General features: G+C 37.7%; 1 protein-coding gene across 3 annotated transcripts in view; it reads left to right on the forward strand.

The window, feature by feature from the left end:
- Copg2 (COPI coat complex subunit gamma 2) overlaps positions 1-24,875 on the forward strand; it is a 120,343-nt gene that overhangs the window by 11,613 nt on the left and 83,855 nt on the right. For all 3 annotated transcript variants that reach the window (XM_050141804.1, XM_050141802.1, XM_050141803.1), the window contains exons 5-8: positions 265-344; positions 21,039-21,114; positions 22,660-22,752; positions 23,974-24,060. In XM_050141804.1, the coding sequence (XP_049997761.1) occupies positions 265-344; positions 21,039-21,114; positions 22,660-22,752; positions 23,974-24,060 (336 nt within the window). The remainder of the gene's footprint in view (positions 1-264; positions 345-21,038; positions 21,115-22,659; positions 22,753-23,973; positions 24,061-24,875) is intronic.

A 24,875-nucleotide genomic window follows, 5' to 3' on the forward strand; every position in this document is an offset into this window, starting at 1 on the left:
ATATTTTGAAGGCTATCTCCCTTCTTTGTTTTTAATGTTTGTTCATGTGTGTGTCAGTAGATAACTTGTGGGAGCTGGTTCTCTGTTTTCAGTATTTGGGTTTTAGGGATTAAATCAAGCTATCAAACTTGGTAGGAAGCACCTTTACCCTCTGAGCTATCTTGCTGGCCCACGAATACCTCTTAATATACTTTAAGTCTTACTTAAAATAACTAAAAAGTTTTCTTACAAATAACTTGCTATAATCTATAAATACACTTTCAGCAAACATTGAGGAGAATGTGCTACCTGACCATTAAAGAAATGGCCACCATCTCTGAGGATGTGATCATCGTCACAAGCAGGTATGTGACTAGTCCAGAGTCTGGGATCGAGTCCTTCTGCACTGATGGCATATCTGCTGTGTTCTTGTAGGAATAGCCTATCTTAAATTATTCTTTTTTAAATTGCAATTTTCACATACAATATTTGTTATTCTCTTGATTTGATGTTTCTTTTAACTGCCAATAAGAATTTGCAAGAACGTTATATCTTAAACCTTTCTTTGCTAAACCACAGTTGCCATACAAAAATCATGCCTATCTGTTAAGAGGGTTACAAAGGGTACTGATAATAAATTGTGGGTTAGTTTTTAAAAGTCTGTAAAAATTGGGATGGAGAGATGGCTTGAGTGATTAAAAACTTGAGTTTAGTTCCTAACACTCATATTGTGACTCATAACCATCTGTAACTTGAGTTACTAGAGATCCAGCACTTTCTTATGGTCCCTGTGGATGTCGGGTACACATGTGATATACATACATACCTGCAAACAGACACTCAAACACATAAAATAAAATTTCTTTCTTTTTTTTTTTTTTTTGGTTTTTCAAGAAGACAGGGTTTCTCTGAACAATAGCCCTGGCTATCTTGGCACTTTCTTTGTAGACCAGGCTGGCAGAGAGATTCACCTGCCTCTTCCTCTCTCAAGTGCTGGGAATGAAGGCATACACCACCACACCAGGCATAAAAAGTATCTTTTAAGCTCATAAAAATAAATCTAGGCAAAACTGAAAAGTAACTGCTTACTTAAATAAGGTATTAATGCTTACAACAAATAATATCAAAAGGTTATCATCTTACATATAAATTATCCTTAAAAAATACTGAGGGATAGTTTACAAAATAACCACTATAAAGATCTAAATATCTTTAGTCACTGTCACCAGTAACCAAAATAAGTAAATTAAACATTTAAGAACAAACTAGAAAATACTCACTTATCAGATCAGCAAAAGAGCAAAGGCGTATTATTACATTCCTCTACGAAGACTGGAGCTCCGGCACCCAGAGTAGAGCTGGAAAGCTAGGAGCACTTGGGACTCCTCATAGTGCCACGTTCTGGATCACTCATCTCTTGTGGCTGTCATTGGTAAGATTAGTTCATTAGCCATGTGTAATGCTTACATTAGGAAGTATTGCAAGCTTTTGGAATTATTTTTGAAAAATCTTTAAGAATATGAAAAATTCTTTAATAAACATAATCCTGAATGAAGGTGGGTACTCTGTATAGTCTGACTTTGAAATATTGTATATGTGTGTGTGTAACATGGTGGTGAACAGAGATATAGTAATAGTGGTGTACATATGTGTATAACATGGTGGTGAACACAGATGTAGTGGTAGTGTATATATGTGTGTAATGTGGTGAACACAGATGTAGTGGTAGTGTATATACATGTGTAACGTGGTGAACACAGATGTAGTGATAGTAGTATATATTTGTGTGTAACATGGTGGTGAACACAGAAATGTAGTAGTAGTAGTGTATATACATGTGTAACGTGGTGAACACAGATGTAGTGATAGTAGTATATATTTGTGTGTGACATGGTGGTGAACACAGAAATGTAGTAATAGTAGTGTACATACGTGTGTAACGTGGTGAACACAGAAATGTAGTAATAGTAGTTTATATATGTGTGTAACATGGTGATGAACACAGATATAGTAATTTTGTATATATATGTGCAACATGGTAGGTGGTGGTGAATACAGTAATGTAGTAATAGTAATTTATCTTTAGCTGCTTGGAATTGTGGTTAATATTTTATTTAAATGTTTGGTAATTTTTAAATATCTTAGAATGAATCTGTATAATTTATAGTAAAATACACAATGTTACTTAAATATAGTTGCATTTTTAGTGATTAATTATAACTCATTTAACTGAATATAGTTTCCATACAATGAAACACATTTTGAATACAAGTCAATATATTGAATACAATTTCAATTAAACTTTCAATTGAAAATATCAGAAAAGCAGATGTAAAAAGTAACTTAAGAAGAAAATGTATTTTCTCTCATGTAACTGTAAGTCTGGAGGCACAGACTAGCTGGCGTTGCTGCAACCATTTGATAGTGGCAGCACTAGTATCACTTGGATTTTTTTGGATGCGCTCCATGATGGCAAAGTAGATGCTTGAACTACTGGCAGTATCCCATGTTCAAGCAGGAGAACCACTGGGAAGGGGCCAAGGGATGCCAGCACCATCTGCCTCTTTTAGCAGAATGCAGTAACATTTCCTGAGCAGTTTTTAGATTTCATTTGGCACATCTATATTATATGACTCTTCTTAGGAAGCCAGGAAAGTAAGTATTTAGCTTTATCGTCCAAGTACTTAGGGGCAGGCAAGGAAGAAGGGGTTGAAAATTATTGTTGAATTGATCAACTAATAGTGTCTGTGACAAACAAACAGAAACCCTTCAGTTATATTTTTTAATTCACTAAATACTTGAAAAATTAAAGATAAAATAACTATATTGTTTGTTTCCTTTCAATGTTTAATGCTTTCCTCTGAGCCTAGATATAATTCTGGTTTATTTTTTAATAATATATGTGATTAGTGTGCATGGTAGGCCAGATAATGGTCTTCTAAAGATGCCCATGTCCAAATTCCCAGGACCTGAGAATGTGTTATATTTTATGGTAAAGGACGGTTAAAGTTGATAGGAGTATTTTGGTTTATTCATGTGATCCTTTAAAAGGTAAGTGTTCTTAAAAATGGAAGCAGAGGGCTAGAGAGGTGGCTCAGCAGTAAAGAGTGTTTGCTGCTTCTCCAGATGGCCCAGGTTTGATACTCAGCACCAATATTGGGCAGCTTACAACCACCTGTAACTCACTCTAGGGGATCTAGGAGGAGGCCCTCTTCTGGCCTCCTTATGCCATTCTCTCTCTCTCTCTCTCTCTCTCTCTCTCTCTCTCTCTCTCTCTCTCTCTCTCTCTTTCACACACACACACACACACACAAATAATAAAAACATGTTTTTATAAAAATACAAAGGGGTGCCAGGTGGTGGTGGCACACACTTTTAATCCCAGCACTCAGGAGGTAGAGGCAGGCGGATCTCATGAGTTCAAATGCAAGTGGGAGGCAGAAGAAGAGTGTCAGTAAAGAGATCTGATGATGCAAGTGCTGGAGAGATGCTGCTAAAGATTTGACAACAGAGGAAAGGGCTGAGTCATGAGCATGGATGACCTCTGACGTTGAGACAGATGAAGAAATGGAGTCATCAATCTTTACTTTTTTGTTGCTGAAACAATGCCTGGAGCTGGGTTCTTTAACAAGTAGGGAGATTTATTTTGTTGATTTGTGGCTAAAAGTTCAAGATTGGTGTCTTCGTTTTTTCTGTTGTTGTGGTTAATACTTGGACAAGAGCAGCTTAGGAAGAAAGGGTTGTTTTGGCTTAGAGTTCCAGTCTGTCATGGTGGGAAGACATGGCTGCAGGCAGGGAAGGTGTGGTGCAGAAGTAGGGAGCTGGCTGGTAATCCACATCCAAGAGACTGAGAGCAAATAGAAGATGTACCAGGCTATAAGGTCTCGAAGGCTACTACCTCCAGTGACCCACTTCCTTTGGTGAGGCTTCACCTCCTAAAGGCTCTGCAACTTTCTTAAACAGCACCAGCCGGGGACCAAATGTTTCAATACATGAACCTATGGAGAACATTTCTTGTTCAGACCACAACAGTTGAGTAGCTCTCTCTCTCTGACCTCTGCTGGGGGCTCCATGGATTATAATATTACTAAACATCATAATGGCAGGAGTGTATATAAAAGAGGTCAGGTAGTGAGACTAGAAGTCAGAGGAATGCAGGAAGCCAGTATTTATATATATTTTAAATAACAACATGATCTTGCCGGACTAACTATGTCCTCAGTGATTTTAATAACAACTTCTGAGGGCAGCGTCCCCAATGACTTAAGTACCTTCTACTAGGTCCCATCTGTTACAGGTTCCACCACATTTATACTGCCAATCCGAACAATAAGCTTCCAGCACCTGGACTTTTAAAGGTCAAACTCAGCAAACCCCTATGGCTTTCATAATATAGGCCTCCAAAAATCTTGATTTTCCAGTGAGACCTGTTTTTTTTTTTTTATTTTTCTCAACTAATAAACTTTATTTTTAGAGAACTGTTAGGGTCACTGCAAAGTGCCAGTGAAAATAGAGAGTTCTTGAGTATCCACTGTCCTGCAAAAACACAACTTCTGCCACCACCCACATCCCATATTAGACTGTTTGCTATAACAGATGAATTTACATTGCCACATCTTTATCATCCAGTTTGAAGTTCACCTTATGACACAGTATGCCTACTAGGATCTGACAAGAATATGATGAGACCTGTTTTGGATACCAACTCATTAACTGTAAACTAACTACAACATAAAGTGAATGCTACTCTAACCCTCTAACTTTGTGGTACATTGTTACAGCAACGGTAGGATAGAAAAGTAATGCAGATTTTATACTTGAATATGGAGTGCTACTATAACAGAAAATCTGAAAGTAGCTTTGGAATTTTAAGGAGATGTTAGGAAAACCCTAGACCAGTGGTTTTCAACCAGTGGATCACCTCCTTTGAGGATTGAACAAACCTTTTATAGGGCTATCTAAAACACAGATATTTACATCACAGTTCATAACAGTAGCAAAATTACAGTTATGAAGTACCAAAGTAATTTTATGGTGGGGGGTCACCACAACATGAAGAACTGTATTAAAGGGTTGCAATATCAGGAAGATTGAGAATTGCTGCCCTAGAATGTTAGTGGAGATGTAGGTTTTAGTCACTGTGCAAGACTTAGAAGTTAAAGGAGCAGGGAAAAAAAATTACCTTAAAGAATATCCAAATCACTGTGAATAGATCATTAGTGGAAACAGGCATTAGCGATGCCGATAGTGAGGATCCAGAGGAAAATGAAGATGTAGGAAGGGAAATCTTTTTATTATAGTGGCAGGAAGCTTAGCAAAAATATATTCTGAGATTATGTGAGAAGCATGACTTACAAGAAATAAACTAAGATTTTAACTGATGAGATTTCCAAGCAAAGTGTTGAAGATACATTCTGATTTCTTTTTATGTGTTTAGAAAAATTTGAAAGTAGGTAAATTGAACCAAGTTTTCTTTAGTTGAGACTTGGGAGGTAGAGGCAGGAGGATCAGGAATTCAAGGCATTTTTGGCAACCTAGCAAATTTGAGGCCAGTCTAAGCTACATGATGCTGTGGGATAATGCTTTTATACCCTGTAAAGATTCGCTTGTATTGGTTTCATAAAACGCTGATTGGTCAGTAGTCAGGCAGGAAGTATAGGCAGGATGACCAGACTAGAAGAATTCTGGGAAGAGGAAAGTCTTAGTCTGCAGTCTCTAGCCAGATGCAGAGGAAGCAAGATGAGAATGCCTCACTGAGTAGGGTACCAACCACATGGTCAAACATAGATAAGAATTATGAGTTAATTTAAGTTGTAAGATCTAGTTAATAATAAGCCTGAGCTAATAGACCAATCAGTTTATAATTAATATAAGCCTCTGTTTTGTTGGAACTGAATGGCTGCAGGACCAGGCAGGACAGAAACTTCTGTCTACAGCATGAGATTCTGTCTCAAAAGCAACAACCACATCAAAATCAAAGAAACAACAACAAAACAACACAAACCACCAAAAAGTTAGGACTTGCTAATTTTGGAAATTCTCTGTCTAAAGGGCATAGGGATGCTAAGACTGAGACACTCACCTGGCCATGGTGGCGCACGTCTTTAATCCCAGCACTCAGGAGGCAGAGGCAGGAGGATCTCTGTGATTTTGAGGCCAACCTGGTCTACATACTGAATTCCAAGATAGCCAGGACTGTTTCACAGAGAAACCCAGTCTCAAAAAACAAACAAAACAAAGACTGACAGAATCATCGTCATGAAAGTGTGCTATAGAGAAACAATGAAAGGAGTCAGTGCTAAAAAATGAGATTAAAAGGTCAGGGTGTTCATTTTGAATGCTAAAGAGGTCAACAGTGAGTCCTTACCAGCAAAGCAGAAACTGGAAATAGAGATGAGATTGTTAAAGCAAGATCTGTGGTTGAACCTCTGTCTAAATGCAGTGAGTCTCTGTACTTAGGGTAGATCCACAAGGTACTTGAGCATACTATACCAGCAGAAATGCTACTGTCTTGAACCTAAAGGGACACAGAGAGGACAAAGTGAAAGAAGTTTTCAACCTCAGACTTGAGCACATAGGAAATAGGCTAATAGTCCTACTCAGTTGTGAGTACGTGTTAGCTGTACCTGTGACCAAGTGGAGATGGCTACCTATGTGAGCAGAGGTGCAGGCCTAAAGAATGCCACTGGGAACTACTTAGGTTGCTGCTTAAGCACTTTGCCCAAATAGATTTTAACGTTGTTTAGGGCCTGTCTTGTGTCTTTATCTGTTGCTGTGATAAAGTACGCTGACAAAAACAACTTAAGGGGTAAAAGTTTGTTTGGTTTACCGTTCCATTTTACTAGGGAGTCAAAGCGGCAAAAACTTGAAAGAACTGCTCACATGTTTTTAAAGTTCAAAGTTCCAGGTTACAGTTCATCAGGGCAGGAAAGTCACAGCAGTAGGAGTCGGAGGGAGCTAGTGACTTCATGTCCACAGTTAGAGAAGAAAAGAACAATGAACAAATGAACACTTAGTATTCAGCTTGCTTTTTCCACTCCTATTCAGTCCAGGATCCCTTGCCTGGGGAATGGTGCCATCCACAGGGGGAGGTCCAAAATAATCCCCCATAGATATGCCCAAAGGTCCCCCATCCAGGTGAGTCCAGATTTTGTCAGGTTAATAATTTGCACTAGCCTTTACAGGGCCAGTGACTTACTTATCTTTCCATTTTCTCTGTTTTTAAATGGTCACATCTGTAATTGTTACACTGTGGCATTCTTACATTTTATTTTTGTCACAGGTTCAGAGATGGGGAGGATTGTTGCACCAGGAATGACAAAAATCTCACCCAAATCTAATTCGATGATTTTGATAATAAGATTGAGATTTTTGAATCAGTGAAATTTAGATGAGATTTTAGACTGACTCGATACTATAGTATGTTGATACTGTATATCCTTGATACTACAGTCTGGGGAGATCGTGGGATGGGGTGAATGTATTTTGCAGATGAAATGGATGCAGTTTTCATGGCACAATAGTTTTTGGCCTAGTGAGTACTATGTTGGACTTCAGTTCTACAGAACTGTAAAATTATAAATGTATGTTGTTAAGCCTCTAGTTGTGGTAATTTGTTACAGTACGAATAGAAAACAAATAGTGCAGGTGACCATTCTGTACACATAGACAGTTGTGTTAAGAGGGCAGGAAAACCTGAAGGCAGATACTTCATAATAGAATATATATGAATTAATAATAAGTACATGAAACTGTGATTTATCAGGGAAATGCAAACTAAAATCTTAATAAGCTATCATACCATAGGATAATTAAAGAAACCTAGCAATATAAAAACAAGAACAAGACAACAAACTTTTGCTCTAGTACAGAGTAGATAGAACAACTGAAACTTTCATGCACTATAACAGAACTATAACAATTTAGAAAACAGTTTCCTATAGAGTTAAATGTGTACTAACTCTGTGACCAGTAATATGTCTAGATATTTACCTACAGAAAATGAAAATATATGTGTACATACAAAACTGCATAAGAATTCTGTAGCAACTTTATTTGTAATAGGTCTAGACTAGAGATAACCCAAAGTACCAAGTATAGAAAAATGGATAAATACAATGTGATATACTCATGCAGTGGCCTGCTTCACAGCTACCGAAAAGAACAAATTGCTGATTCAGACAATAGCATAAATAAACCTCTAAAACTTCCTATTGGAACAATATCAAAAAGATACAAAGAATACATTCTGGGTGGTTCTACTTTTATAAATCTTTTTTTTTAGACCAAGAGGACTGAAGTTCCTTCAGTCCCGAGTTTGTTTGTTTGTTTGTTTCTTTCTTTCTTTTATTTTTTATTTCTTTTTTTTAAATTTATTTATTTATTAAAGAACTTAAGGACAGCTCAAACTCAATGTGTTAATAGAAGCTACAAGTCTGGTGGCTTGGAGGAAATTGCCTAGAAATGAGCATGGGGAGCTTTCCATGGACATGCAGATGTTTAATAATTTATTTTTGGTGGTTACATGCATATCACACTTGCCTGAACACTTAATTGTTTTGGTTTATAGCACAACTCAATTGAAGAGTAACTTAAACAGATTTTGTTAATGGCTTAAAGTTGGTCACATAGATTAACATCTGTTGATCCTGTTCTGTGTGTAAGTCCACAAGTAAAGAATTCTTAGGATTCTGGAATTGAATTCTGAAGAATGGTTCTTCACTTGAACCTTGGGAGTAGTATATTTGTGGCAGGGGTGGTGCTAAATCTTCATTGCTGATCTGAGTAGCTTTAGAATCACCTGTAAGATTGGGGAGGCACAACTTTGGATATGACTGTAAATTTGTTTCTGAGGAAGGAATAACCACCTGGAATGTGTGGTTCCCCCTTATAGGCTGGAGGCCTGTAGAGTGGGGGAGGTCAACAGAATGCTGTCATTTCCCATTCTTTGCTTCCTGGCTCATCATGACTTCAACTGCTCTGCTTTATCCTATTCACCACAGTGGGCAGAACCCACTGAAACCATGAGCTGAAATAAATGCTGTTGGTTTCTGTAAAGCATGTGGTTACAGCAATGAGGAAGAAAAGTGATACAGGATGGATGGGTTTCAGTTTGGGGTAAGTAAACACCTCTAGTCTTGGTGAATAAGATCTGTAGTTCATAATTTGTGATTTGGGAAGAAATAAATGTGTTGTAGAGTTTGTAATCATGTTAAATTTTGAATTGTAGAGTTAATATATGGATTTTTGTTGGGGGTGTAAATAGTTTTAGAAAAGTGAAGTCTTTCCACTCACTTGATAAGAAGCATACAAACCTGGGACAGTTTTTCTGATTGAATAACTGTTGTCACTGGATGATTAGTTTGAGGAGTGCCTGACTGGGACATGCTCAGTCTTTGCTGTGGTGAAATTCTTCTTTCAGAGGTCTTCAGTAACTTTTTTGTTGCAAAATCAAAAAATGAATTTCCAGCTGATATTGAAGTTCTGCTGTCTTTGGCTGTGAGGAACTTTAGAGTCCTAAATGATCTCCCATCTCTCCTCCAGTTTGTGTTCAGAAGTGCTTACTCATCGCCTGCCTGGGTCAGAGGAACACTTGAATCCTGGGAATTCATGTCAGTGTAGTTTGATATCTTGTATCTTTTTACGTGTTTCTTTTCATGCTAAGAATTGTCCTGTTTCCTTTTTACATAGCTCAGACACTTAGTCTTTTGTGTATTGATTTCCCCTATTCTTGACAGTTTACCAGTTTCAGTTGTTCCTGAAGCACTGTTTTGTAGGCATGTTCTGGTATTTAGTGTGTTGTTTTAGATCTTGAGAGCAAGAGCCATATCCTACATTGCTTGTACTGTTAAAGCTGGACTAGTGTCTTCCATTTGTAGAAATTCAGTGTAGGCATGTTGAAGAAGGTAAACATAGCAGTCTGCTTTTCTGCTTTAAGCAAGGGCATTGGAAGCCTGAGGATTATTTATCTTTCTTTCTTAGGAAAGTCCTTTTACATAGTCACAGGTATGAAAGGTGTGATTTAATGGGTGTTAAGAAACCTGTCTTTGTCTGCTTCCCTTTGTATTTGCAGTACTACCTTGTTTGTAAGCCTGATTGTTTGAATTAACATTTATTCTCTTTTTAAATGAAATTGTAACAGCTCTTGAAGACATCTTCTCCCAAACCTACTGAATAACAACTAGAATGTTGACTAGAAATGAAGGTCAGGGACTTTTAATTCCAGCCAAGATGAAGTAAAGACACTGTAGTCTATTTTTCCCAGCAGTACAACAAAAAACCTCAGGAAAAATATAAACTACTGAGGCCTCCAAAAAGGAAATTATAGCAAATAAATGGGGGGAAAGCATTATTTAATAAATGAATGATAAAACAATAGCAAGCTTCATAAGTTCTCTTCCTTGTATTCTGGGCAGCTGAATTTAGGACTCTGTACCAAATGGGCCTCCAGGGAGAAGTCTTCCTCTTTGTGCTCAACAGATTTGAAGAAAAGGGGCCAGTGGAGAACCTGTTTTCCCGAACACAGGAAAGAATTCTTTTTTTTTTTTTTTTTTTTTTTTTTTGTTTTTCGAGATAGGGTTTCTCTGTGGCTTTGGAGCCTGTCCTGGAACTAGCTCTGTAGACCAGGCTGGTCTCGAACTCACAGAGATCCGCCTGCCTCTGCCTTCTGAGTGCTGGGATAGGAAAGAATTCTTGTTGCTTTTTTTCCCCTCTAGTTTTTTCCTGAGGCCAGCCCCAGTAATAGAACACTTGTACTATGGTATGTAACTGGTATTATAGACACGTAAACCTTGAGAACAAAGCTGTTCCTGGAAAGGGGTACATGATAAGTAGGGAGAAAAATCTACTTAATATTATTATTATTAACAACTTTTGTTTAGTATTCCTTGTCCTGAAAGTGAGTCCAGTTATGTAAAATTGGGCATTAGCACAGGAACTAAAACAGAGAACGGATAAAAGAGGTCTTTGACAGTCAGAGATATTGACAAAAATGATATTCAGGAGATTGTAAAGTTCTGGAAGATCTGGAAAGATCTGAGTGCTTTTTCAGGGCAGCACAGATGTGAAACGACATGACAAAGGTTTTGAAATATGAACTAACTTTGAAATCAACATGCATAGGACAGATGGGGTCTGGAACTGAGTTAATTCCTTTCCAACTAAAGCATCAACATCCCTAAATCTTCTAATAGAACTCAAAGTATTGTGATATGTTTAAATTGTGCAGGGTACAAAAAGTGATCTCCAGATTCAATATTAATTCTCAGTTGAATGACCAATAGCATGCTTCACAGAACTAGAAAACAATCTTAAATTCACATGGATACAAAAAAGATCTTTAATAGCTATGGTGATTTGAATAAGCTATGGGCCCCATAGGCTCATATATTTGAATGCTTAGTCACCAGAGAGTAGCACTGTTTGAAAGGATTAAAAGGATTGGGAGGTGTGGCCTTGTTGGAGGAAATGTGTCACTGGGCTTGGTATTTGAGGTTTCAAAAAGCCCATGCCAAGCCTAGAGCCTCTTTCTTAGCTACTGCTCCAGTGCCTACCTGTGTACTGCCATGTTTCTTGTCGTGATGATAATGGACTAAACCTTGGTCATGGTTTCACAACAGTAGAATAGTGGACTAAGAAGACAGTAGCCAGAGCATACTGAGTAAAAAGAACCATGATGGAGTTATCTACAGTGCCTGATTTCAAAATATATTCCAGAGTCACAGTAGTAAAAAACAGTATGATACCAGCATAAATATAGATACACACAAGACCCAAAAATAAATTCACACATCTGTATCTAAACGACTCTTGGAAAAAATGCTGAAGGCTTATGTAAATAGAGACTGCTTGTTATTTCCCCATCGCCCAGACCTGAATAATCACACAAAACTATTATTAAACACTGTGTGGCCAATAGTTTAGTCATATTCCTAGCTAGCTCTTATGTCTTTTCTTTAATGATTTATTTAACTTTATGTGCACTGGTGTGAAGGTGTCAGATCTCGTGGAACTGTATTTTTCAGACAGTTGTGAGCTGCCATGTGAGTGCTGGGAATTGAACCCGGGTCCTCTGGAAGAGCAGTCAGTGCTCTTAACTGCTGAGCCATCTCTCCAGCCCCTAGCTCTTATATCTTAAATTAACCCATTTCTATTAATCTGTGCATCACTACAAGGATATGGCCTACTGGTAAGATTCTAGTGGCAGCTACATGGCGTCTCCCTGGCTCCACCTACTCTCTATTTTCTGCCTGATTTTACTCTGCTAAGCCATTGGCCAAAACAGCTTTATTCATTAACCAATAAAAGCAGAATTATACAGAAGGACATTCCTCACCAGTCTTGCTTTGGGAAAAAGACAGCTTCTTTGATAACTGGTACTGGGAAAATTAGACTTATTTTATATAAAAATAAACTAAAATTATATTAAAAAATTTTTAGTAGGACACCCTAAACTTTGAAACTACTAGAAGAAAACATTTATATGGGCAGTGATTTCCCAAATAGCACTCTGGTAGCCCAGAAAAGAAGCAAGAACTGAGAAGCAGGATTATGTTAAATTCAATAAGCCTCTTCACAGCAAGAAGGCAATAGAATTAAGAGGCAATCTGCAGGGTGGTAGGAAAGCTCTGCAAATAACATCTGACAGTGAATTAATGTTTAGAATATATAAATATCAGAAAACAACAGAAAAAAAAATCAAATTCGACCAGAGAAGGGCAAATGATAAAGACATTTCTCAAAGAAGTACAAATGGTCAATAAGTATGGGAATAAACAACTAGGTATCTCAGGCATCAGAACAGTGAAAATTAAAACTGCATCAAGAGCATTTTTATATTCTGATAATATAAAGAAATATATTGTAAAACAATTTTGTTATGCATATTATCTTACCATTTATTAAAAATGAACAAATTTTTATACCAATGATATTTTTACTAAGGAATTAAATTTTAGCTAAATATTTAATATATATCTTCAGTGATTTTAGAGTTGATTTTGTTTTATAATTTTCAGTTCTGAGAACGTTGCTTTGCACAGATGTGTAGTACAGAATGGCAGAAGAAAATGTGTTTGGAGCCATTTTGGACCCTCTAGTTTCACTCTGAAATTCATTTAATGATTTTTTTTATGAAATTCAATTAATCATCTCAAAGAGCAATTTTAAAAATAAAACATTTTAATTTAATACAATCCAGAGATGCAGTAATTTGATGCTGACACGCTACAGAATTATGGTAGAAAAGTATCAAAAATTTTTGCTTTTCCATAAATTGTTTTATAAAAGCAAAAAATTTATTTGTACAGGAAAAGTACTGCAGTTCATAACCCACAATCCTCTCCATCTGAGCCAGTGTTTTTAAAGCAGCATTGTTGACACTGCTGGTATGATGGTCTGTGTTGTGTAAGAGCATGTATTTTGAGCTCAGAACCAAAGCCTCAGTGAAGTCACATTGTGTAACATGATGAGCTTTGCCAGAAACACCTTGACTTTGTCCTGATTTCCACACATGCGGTGGCATGCATACAGCCCCACTTTACCAGCACAGATTCCCCCCTTTTCTCCTTAAACACCCACTCCTGTGAAAAGCACCTCCTTTGTTGCTTGCACTTGCTGCCTTTGCTTGCTGTCTGCCTTTGCAGGCCCCCCCCCCCACCTCCTTTGTGCTAAGAATCTGGTGTCTGGGTATGTCCTTTACTGACTCTGAGGGGAGCAACATCTCTTAAAATGGGACATAGTTAGCCTTGGATGAGCTGTAGAGCAAGGATTACATACTGTGTGTTCTGCTCACTTTCCTGTAGTAGGCTTTTGTTGAAATAGTAAATGGTTACCATCTTGAAATTTTAATAGTAGATTAGACTTAATAGAGATAAGCAGATTGAAGGATGTGTGTGACCGCCCAGCGGGTCAGTTAGTCTAGGGTTGTAACCCGCCTGGCAGGTCAGTTATTCCAAAGTCCCGTAGAGGCGCTATCTGAAAAGACATGGGCCGGAAAGAGGAAGGAGGCCAAGCAAGATCTGTTGTCAAAGCCTCCGTTTATTAGCGTAATGGCAGCAGCTTATATAGCCCTTGGATGAGGAATTTGGCTTGGGATGGGGGCAGGGGCATGGGATCTTGCCAGGGCAGCAATGGTCAAGAGTCACTGAGTCCGGAGTTGTCTGTCAGGAGGTCACTAGTCGACACACCTAGTGTTTTCTATGCAAGCAGAATCGTTCCTTTGTGATTCCAACCACAAACAGTTCTCTAGATAGTTGGAATGTGGGGCAGGTTCCACTAACAGATAGCTCTCAAGATAGTGGGTGTGGGGTGGGCGCTGCCAACAAACAGTTCTCAATACAGTTGGGGTGTGGGGCTCTCTGCAAACATCCTCAGGACAATGGTCCCCACTATACTTTTTGGGAGAATGGCTCCTGACAGATGTGTACATCCTGTATTAGAAACTGTTATGTCCAGATTGCGGGGTCCCCCGAAAACCACCAGAGTCCAAACTTGTATGTATAAACAAAGAGCCTTTATTCAGGCTCATACTTGGGCTCCCAGTCTGTCTGAAGCAGTGGTGAGAACAGAGAGCCTCAAGCTCAGTTGGGGTAGGGTTTTTATCATAGCAGACGTTGGGGGTGAGTGGATTTCTAAGGTTCAGGATCCCTGATTGACTGACATTTGTCTAGGGGTGTCTTAGTGAAAAGGAGTGGGTGTGTGCTGGGTTAAGGCGTCTGTGATCTTAGCTATAATGGTTGGAATGTTAGGTATTTTCCCCTTGGATGTTGATTGTCCTCTTCCTGGGTGGTGCCTGGGTGGACTCATTTTGTGGTCTTTCCTGGAACAAGGCATTACCTTACAGTAAACTCAGGTCTACTTTCTGGCTGGTCTCTATTGATCCTGTCATGGCAGTAGTATAGCCAAGGTACCCTGGGCTCCATAAATGCCTCTTGTGAGCCACTTGGTATAGTTTTAGGCTTCTTTGATTTTAGCTATGGTTATAGTGAGCAGTTTTGTGCAGGATTCAGCTCATTTAATTTATACTGTATTATTTCTGGCTTTTGTTATGTATTTTGTTCCCAATATAGTGGGATTACAAACGCACAACTCATATCTACATGCCACAGAAAAGTGGAAGAGTTGCTTGATGTTAATGTTTAGCCAGGGGCTAAGAGTAGTGACTCTGGAGTGTATTTCAAAAGGCTCCTTAGAAGGCTGCTTTGTTAATCAGTTTCTAATCTCTGATGAAACCTGATGAAAAGAATGGAGGAAAGACCGTTTCAGAGGCTTCAGGCCTTTGTGACTTGGCTCTCTTGTTTCTGGTCTCATCCCTGGGGAAGCAGATCATTGTTGGAAGGAGAAGGGGGTGCTTGTTGGTTCCGGGCTGCTCGGCTAGCTTAGAACCAAAATAATCACACAGAAACTGTATTAATTAAATCACTACTTGGTCCATTAGCTCTAGCTTCTTATTGGCTCTTACATATTAATTTAACCCATTTCTATTAGTCTGTGTAGCGCCATGTGGCAGTGGCTGACTCTGGTGGCGGCTCCATAGCTCTCCCTCTCCTTCCTTCTCCCAGCATTCAGTCCAGCTTTCCCTGCCTACCTATGTTCTGCCTTTTCAACAGGCCAAGGCAGTTTCTTTATTCATTAACCAATAAAAGCAACACATAGAAGGACCTCTCACACCAGATCATTGTGTTGGGCACATAATGGTTGGCCATTTGGGACAAACATGAGGCAGAAAGCAGAAGAGAAAAGAGTTTGGGACAGAATATGCCCTTCAAAGCACCTCTCAATGATGCCATCATACTACAAATCCATCAGGATCACAAAAGCCATTAGCTGGCAACTGAGTCTTTAACACATGAGCCTTTTGATGTAGCACTTCATACCCCAACCATACAATTGCTTATTAAATAACTGGTTGCAAACTGGAGAAAATCTGTTGACACTGGTGTCACCTGCTAACCTGCTGCCCTTGCTGTGCTTCGTAGTTGTGCAGCACATTGCCACAGAAGCCTTCTGGAGCAAGCCATTTCCAACACACAGGGAAGCTAAGACATTTATAGAACATAATTTAGGGAACTCTGGGCCATGGCTAAAATCACTGCTTACTCTTTTAAAATAAAATTTTATTTGAATATAGCCACACCCATTTTTTTTGGAGCTGAGGGCCTTGCGCTTGCCTAGCTTACCACTGAGATGAATCCCCAACTTGCCACACCCATTTTTTAATGTATTGTGTATGACTGCTTTTATACTATGAAAGATTCGAATAATGTTGAATAGTGTCGAATATAGGCTATAAAATTCTAAAATGTTTACTTATTGATCCTTTTCAGAAACAACAAAAATCCAAGCCTGTTTCCTACTGCTGCTTAGCAAGTTACTACAAACCTGCTAACGTAAACAGCTTGGTGGTTTAAAAACAGGACAGAGAGCTCTTTTCCAGATGAGGCCAGGAAGATGACTCAGATGACTCAGTGGGCAATACATTTGCAATGCGAGCATGAGAACCTGAGTTTGAGGTCCCCATGGTTCATCTGGTGGAGGCAGCTAACCTCAGTGCCTCCCTGTAGTGAGCCAGATGGGAAGCTTGTGGGCCAGCTGGTCTAGCGCGTGGAGCAGTGAAACAAGGGGAAAGGCAAGGAATAGCATTTTAAGTTGCTCTGACTTCCACATGTTTGCTGTGACATACATGTGATCACTCTTACACACACGAATGTGTACATATATACATATCATATACCAACATACACAGAACAACTCTGAAAAGCAGTTTCACTTGGCTGGAGTCAGAGGTATGGCCAAGGCCTGCTCTCTGGCCACTCTAGGGCATGCTTACCTTCTCTAGCTGGAGGCTGCCTGCATCGTCTATTTTGAGCTTCACATCTTGTACTTCCTGTGCCAGGCTCCTGCTTTACTCTTAGAAGGATGCTTATGATTATATTTGGGGCCTGCCCCACTGTTCTGGCATAATCCCTTCCATCTTAAAATCTTTACTCACATCTACAAAGAACTTTGCCTCATAAAATAAATTTGTAGGTTCTAGAGAATAATACCTGAGTATCTTTGGAACCTTGCATATAGCTGATCAGTCTTCCCCTAGTCCCCGCAGGTTTACATCTGCCCTACATGTAAAATGAATTCTCCCTCTCATAATATCCTCCAAAGACTAAACCCATGATGTCAACTCTAGCTCAGAAGTCCTAGATGTCCCCATTTAAATTGTCAAAATGTAGTTATGGGCAAGTTTCTTCGCCTATTTCCTCCTGGTGAAGAATAATGTGCTTCCTAGTTTCTTATGTCCACGGGTCTTTCCATATGTGCTCCCCAAATACAGTGGTGGAGTGGGCAGAGAATCACACTTAACACTCTTTTTCATTCTTAAAGGGAGACGCATGGGGGAAAAAGAAGAAATTAATAGTGCTAAAGAACTTTGAAATCCAACCATGTAAACGTCTTTTAGGCTTAAGGTTTGGGAATACTATTTTCCCTACCCTTGTGTGTGTTCTGCTTGGGTGTTTTTGTGTTACTTTAGTAGAACTGAGTAGCTGTGAGGAGGTCTTACAGTCTGCAAAAGCCTAAAATATTGCTTAGATTGTCCTTGAGAGAATATACACTTGTTGACAGCAGGAATATTTGTCTTTTACTCATTAACATATCCAAGTCTCTAGAATACCATTTGCTATATAATAAACCCTTACTGTAATGTGAAACAAAATGTAAAGATTAAGGTAGCAATGGAAGTGAGGGATAAACCTTTAATATTGCTGAAACCTAGTTTATAGATAAACGAAACATTCATTGATAAAATAGGAAAAAATTTTCTTGGCTTATGAAGAAAGAAATTAACAGCTTAAAATAGCATACTGCACTCAAACAAAAATTACAATAGAATGACCAGTGCTAAAATACATCTTAGAGAGATTATATTGTTGAAAAAGACAATACTAGTCATGTAGATGTAATGGTGCATGTCTGCAACCCTAGGACTTTGTAAACTGAAAGAGAGGGACTGAATTCCAAGTCAACCTGAGCAGTATAGCAAGTTCCAGGCCAGCCTGTGCTATATAGTGAATGGGGGGCAGGGAGAGATAGACTCCAGAGACTGACCTCTTGACCTAGTCTGATTTTAGCCATTCATGATAATTTTAAGTGTCAGAAAAGAATGGGGATAGTGTCCGCAAAGCTGTAAGAGAAAGAATGAGATTTAAGAGTACTTTACAAATTGCTAAGCAAGTTGTATTTCAAATACAGAGACAATAATCAGACTTTCAGACTTGAAAGAATGTAGGGACCATAACATCACATCAACGAGCACTTCTTACAATTCAAATTACAGTAATCCTAAAATTAAGAGTAAATCCTATAATAGGTTGTAGAATATGAGTTAGCAGTGAACATTGAATTTATAAAAGAAAGGATAAAACCACTCTAGGAATTATTGTTAAAACCGAATATAAATATTATACATATATGCATATAAATATTTCTCATAATTCAAAAATTCAAAATTGAGGAGAGATGAGCAAGCAGACAAAAGTGATGTTATATTTACATTAATTTTCTTAGGTTTCATAAGTTAATTTTTTATTTAAAATTTTGTGGCAATCACAAAAGAGCTGAAGTTAAAATATAAACCTTGCACATTTCAGAAAGAAAGCATAACACTTAGTAGAGCACAGTAACTCTAGCTCTGTCAGTAAGGTAGCAAGTAGCTATGTAGGCTACTAAAATTATAGAGAACATAACTGAAGCTGAATTTAAGACTCAGTTCTTTAGTTCCTCCCGTATATTGTGAGTGCTCAGTAACAATAAAGAACCTATAGATAATATATTCAATGATGTAGAACATTCTCATCATGGTGAGAAGTCTCTTGCCTTCTAAGGAACAAAGAAAGTATTCAAAATAAAAGTTGCTACACAGAATGATTAGATGCAGTTAACCCTAAGTATAGTCTGTTAAAAGAGATAGAGATAAAATACAGCCAGCCAGGTGTGGTGAAGGACAGCTCTAATCTTAGCACTTAGGAAGTGTTAGCAAAGAGGATTCCAAATTCAAGGCCAGCCTAAGCTATATAGAAGAATGATTTGAGCCAAAACTTAAAACAGAAACTAATTGTAGAAATCCTTTTAACAGGTTTTTTTTTTTTTTTTTTTTTTTTTTTTTTGGAAACAGGGTCTCATTGTGAACCTTGCTCACCTTGGATGAGTTCTGCTTGCCTCTACCTTCCAAATATTAGGGTTTTCCAGCACCCCAGTGTTACTTGAAGTTTATATAGCCAGGTGGTGGTGCCTGCCATTATTCCCAGCACTTGGGAGGCAAAAGCAGGTGGATCTCTGTGAGTTCAAGACCAGCGTGGTTTACAGAATAAGTTCCAGGACAGCCAGGCTACACAGAGAAGTCCTGTCTTGAAAAAATAAATCATACAAATAATATTGAATTCACATATAGTATAAACCTCCAGGCCCAGCATTGGGAGGCTGAGAAAGGAAGATTGTGAATTTGAATCTAACCTGGGCTAGACAATGAGATTATAATAAATTATAATATTTCATATCTGCAGGACATTATTCCATATTTCTACTTGAAGCATCTTATGTTTTTAAATAAAATTTATCAAATAAGGAAGTATCATATCAATTTTTAAAGTACATGTGTATGTAGATGTGTGGGCATAGACATGCAATAGCACACTTATGGAGATCAGAGAACAACTTTCTGAAGTAAATTGTCTTCTTATATAATGTGGGTCTCAGGGATTGAACTCAGGCCACCCCTTATCAATTCCTTAACACATGGAATTCCCTTCATGTACTGTCTTGTATTAGTATTTAAAAGCAAAAACTAAATGATTACATATCCAAAGAATATTGTCAGAATTCAATGCCTGTTCTTTTTTTTTTTTTTTAAAGAAAACATTGAGAAACAGAAAAAGGTGAAGAATAAATTGACAATTAAAGTATATCATAAACTTAAAACTAGGGATACAGCTCAGTGGTAAAGTGAGTTCAGGGTTCTGAGTCTGATCCCCTAAATAGCAGCATTGCAGTTAATTTAATGGGAAGCATTAAATAGGATAAAATACCTAATATTACCATTCTTTTAGAATATTAACTAATACAGTCACTTGGTAAGAAGCAAAAGAATATTGTTTTGAAAAGAAAATAGCGAGGATCTAGGAAGGATCTTGTTATATTATTAAGTGAAAAAGGAAAGGTCAGCATTCAGGGTTAAGCATTTTAAAAAATCTTGGTGTTATGGTTAGTGCTAATAACTTCCTTACTAAGAAGTTATTTTCAGTTAAGTGGCATTGAAGACTTGGTGGGTGAGGAGAGACAAGTGTTAACATTTGTTTTTTACTGATCTTTTTTAATACTTAGAACCAGTTTTGTTAAATTAATTGCTTTTATAATTTAAGGAGTAAACAGTGAGTGGACTCTGAGTTTTTCATACTTTTTGCTCCCACTGTCCTAACAGAATGAGTCAGTTGTGGCTATTTTAGATGATGTGAAGAGGAGTTGAGAAAGGGGGAGTTTGATTGCCAGTTTAGGAGTAGTATAGATGAATAGAGGACATGAGTAGGAGGATGAAAGGCTAGCCTTTTAAAGAATTATGTGAAACCACATAGCTTAGCACACAGCATCTGCCTACTTTTAATGCTTGGCAGAAAGAGCTGAAGTCATTGATGATTGTCAGTTAGGGAACCTGTGGGTGAGAAGGCGGGAAGAGGGAATGAATGAGCGTATCATATGTTAATTTCATATAGAAAGATTCTCTAGTCTGATGGCGTTTTAGGATTTGGGGAAATTTTAGCATAGGGCTTTCTATAATATTGCCATTATCATCATTATTATTGTTTATTATCTGTATTTTAAATTACACGTTTTTTTTTTTTCATTTGTCGTTTGTTTTTTCTTTTTCACCCTATTGGAGTGTGTCTTCCAGGGCAGTATTTGTTGAACTAGTGGTGGTGGTGAAGTCACTATGAAGACAATTAGGAATTGGTTAGAAGTGGACTCTAGGGAGAGAACATTTTGATTAAACTCATGCTAATTAATTTGTCTTTTAGTCTGACCAAGGACATGACTGGAAAGGAAGATGTGTACCGAGGCCCAGCCATCAGGGCTCTCTGCAGAATCACAGATGTGAGTTCTCTTTGTTTTAGTAGGTTGCTAAAGGAGACTATCTTTAGGTAGCATGCAGATCTAGACCCCAAGTCTGACTTGGTGGATCTTCAGTGTGAAGAAAGGTGACCACCAGAGAGGTTATTAACTCCAGTATTTTTCTCCATCAGCTTGTTTTTCCTTTTATATATTGTAGTCTCGTCTTTTCTGTTTGCTGTCATGAACTATTATACTTGGGTACATCATACATAGGAAACAAAAACCTCATTCCATACTACCTTTTTACAGAAGCTTTATTGTATACTCAGATCTCTCAGGATTTGAGGTAAACCTTTAACAAAAGAGGGACTAGAGCATCTGTCAGGAAATCATCAGTGCGGTTTCCCTTAGCCACAGTGGTAATCCATCACTTACCAGTGATGCATACTTGAGGGTAGATATGTGACTAGTCACCAGAAAGCTGGTAGATTGTGTCTACCTTGCCCGGGTCATTTGTTTACTCTTACCTATTCTGTTCTATGTGGAAAGGTGAGATTATATAGCTGTCTCTTCTAGGAACTCGGAGTAGGAAAATTTAAAAGGGTCAGGATTGCCAAGCAGATTAAATAATCGCTGCAGATTTATGCTTGGGTGTGTCTCTGAATTGCAATCTTTTCAAGGTTTATAATTTTTTTGAGATAAGATCATTAACTCACTACATACCTCAGACTGACCTTGAATTCATAATCTTTCTGCCTCAGCCTCCTGAGTGCTAAGATTAAAGGTGTGGATCACCATACCTGCTTCACGTTTTATAATTTGATCCAGATCAAATTGGAAATCTTATAAATCTAAATACTAGAAGAAATAATATAAACAGCTTGATTTATTTTTGCTACCTTACTATTTTGTTGCTTTCTTTTTAGTATTCTTAGTATAAGACTTAGAAATATTATTGTTCGCAATAAAATTATTTTTAATCTCAATGCTGGTCTTAGTATATCTACTCATTTGTATCGGCCACTACCCTTCCAGGACAAAAGCCTTTTTCCATGTTTAAAAGAACCTTACTTCCAAAAGATTCCATGCTGAGGGCTTGCTATAATAGTGTATTATACATTTAATTTCTTATGCCTTAAAATAATCAGAAATTGCATTCGATGTGTAGAATTGTTCAAGATGTAGAAAATGCACTTTTTGTACAGAAATATCTAACCATCTTCAGGATTTCAGAAGGACCCTCCACTCCCATATAGGAATTTCTTTTTCTTTTCTTTCTTTCTTTTTAGGGGGAGACAGAGTCTAACTAATTTGCTTAGGTTGGCCTTGAACACACACATACATGCATACACACTTTGTCTCTTTCTGTATGTGTGTGTGTGTGTGTGTGTGCACGTGCACGTGTGCTCATGTGTAGCTTGTAGTGGTTTTGAGTTCTGTTCTCTAGGATATTATTACTATATATAATCTTTTATTACAAAATGAATATTTACACAGAACACATATATGTCCAGTTTTCATACATCTTTTATGGGTAGTTATTTAAATGAATGGTTTTAACAACTTTTTCTTTTTGAATGTTATTAGGGAACAATGTTGCAAGCTATTGAAAGATACATGAAGCAGGCCATTGTGGATAAAGTCTCCAGTGTATCCAGTTCAGCACTTGTATCTTCCTTAGTAAGTGATGAGGCAGCAGCTGTGTCTTATACATGGTCTTGTTTCTAGTTAAAACAAATTTCACTATTGTTCTCTCACAAGAGGAACAGTCAAAAATGTGTGTGCATTCTGTTACTTTATCCAGCTGTGTTTTATTTAGAAGAATACTGATCAGTTTTAATGGGCAATAAAAACTTGAACTTTGCATGTTTGGAAGCTGTGGGGAACCTGAAAATTGTGCACCTACTGAAAGTGGTGCGTAAGATAAGAGCAGTGAACAGGAAAGAAACAGCGTTGGTTTTTATGTTCTTCCTTTGTGCCCCATATGTTTGCCTTTTTCCTTTTGTCCTTAGCTCTCCTTGGTTTCCTGTATCTATGTCCTTTAAAGTCTCCCTTACCACTTCTGAATTTCCTTTCAAGAAGTGACCTTTTGCTTCAGTAATAGCTTTTCTTTCTCCTTTCATCAACACAATTATTCATTACAACCTTACACATTGCATTTGGTTAAAATCAGGAAATGTGGAACTAGGAAGACTGCTTGGTTGATTAAATGCTTGCCAGTGAGCATGAGGACTTGAGTCAGAGTTTCAGAACTCACATAAAAAGACACGCATGGGACATTTGCTTGTAATTCCAGCTCTGGGGGCTGGGGGTGGGGAGAGGCAGATTTCTGGAGCTCACCAGCTAGCCAGCCTAGACAATTGTCAGGTCCCAAGTTCTAGTGAGAGGTCTTATATCAAAAAATAAGTTTGATGTCTAGCCTCTGTATACATGTGCACACCCACCCACAACATCTCACCCCCAGGAACAAACATACCTACCCACACATGCATTCAGATCATTAGAACACTGAAATTACAAGACTGCCTGATTCTAGGATGTAATGGATCAGGCTTTAGACCAAGGAGTATATCATAGTCTGTCTCTTCCAGGGGAATTTTCTGGAAGTAAAGCTTATATTAACATTATTTAAGTACATTCTATATTTTCCCCCTTTTGTTGCTTTCTTTAGCTTGCCTCTTTCAGCTTACAAAGGAATGGGTGTTTATTACTTTGCAAAGAGATATTGAGAAAAAAATTACAGTTTATAGTTGTCCTACGAATAGAGACATTGTAGACTTAAAAAGAAACAATATTTTCAGTGTTTGGGAAATGTCTTTTAGTAATTTTGCAAGAAATTTAACTCACATTTCTAATGTCTAATGGTCATGCATTATATATTCTCCCTTTTTTCCTAATTAGCACATGATGAAGATAAGCTATGATGTGGTGAAACGATGGATAAATGAAGCCCAAGAAGCTGCATCGAGTGACAATATTATGGTGCAGGTACTATCTTTGAGTCTTGTCATCTTATGTTTCAGGACAAAGTACTGGTTATCCAATATTAAAGGCAATTTTTTGACATATTAATCCACTTATTAGTCATTTTATCTACTAGGTATCTTACAAATTTTGATTATTTCCATTGGCTTTCAAGTGTTTAGTAGAAAATAGATGATCTCCTGTAGGAGTGTTCAGGGAAGACTGTCCTTTCAGTAGTACATAGACATGCTTATTGCAAAGGGATTCACAATGCTTTCCAGTCTTTCACTTGAAAATAATTTGTGTAAAAGGAAACTCTGTTTCTTAGGGTGTTGATGATATCTATTGCAAAAATAGTCAATTTTACTGTGTAAAACATTTTATTAAAAAGATCTTAAGATATTTAGTAGGCTATTCTTACCTAAAGGAATATGATCAAATTTTTAACTGATGGTTTTGTGTGAAGTCTCTGTATATGTTTGACCAAGTATTAATATTTACAGCTTCTTATATTAGCATATTTAATAATCTGGAAAACAGTCATTTTTCTGTTCAAAGACATCTATTTATTGGTCTAATTCTGATCATTGTACTTTTATACAAAGCATCAGGATGATGACACTCTCCTAACCTACTTTAGGAGATTAATCTTTTGTTAAGGTGATAACAGATTTAAAGCCACTTGAAGGGGCCTTGAACCAGGTACAGTGGAATGTACTTATAGTCCCAGCACTCAGCAGGGGAGGATCACTTGAGTTTATGAGTTTGAGACCAACCTGAGAAATCCAACAAACCCTGTTTATAAGTAAGTAAATCTGTTACGCTGGCAGAACCTTGGA

Source organism: Alexandromys fortis, unplaced genomic scaffold, assembly GCF_014885135.2.
Source record: "Alexandromys fortis isolate MF-2015 unplaced genomic scaffold, M_Fortis_MF-2015_v1.1 scaffold_44, whole genome shotgun sequence".
NCBI classification, from domain to species: Eukaryota; Metazoa; Chordata; class Mammalia; order Rodentia; family Cricetidae; genus Alexandromys; species Alexandromys fortis.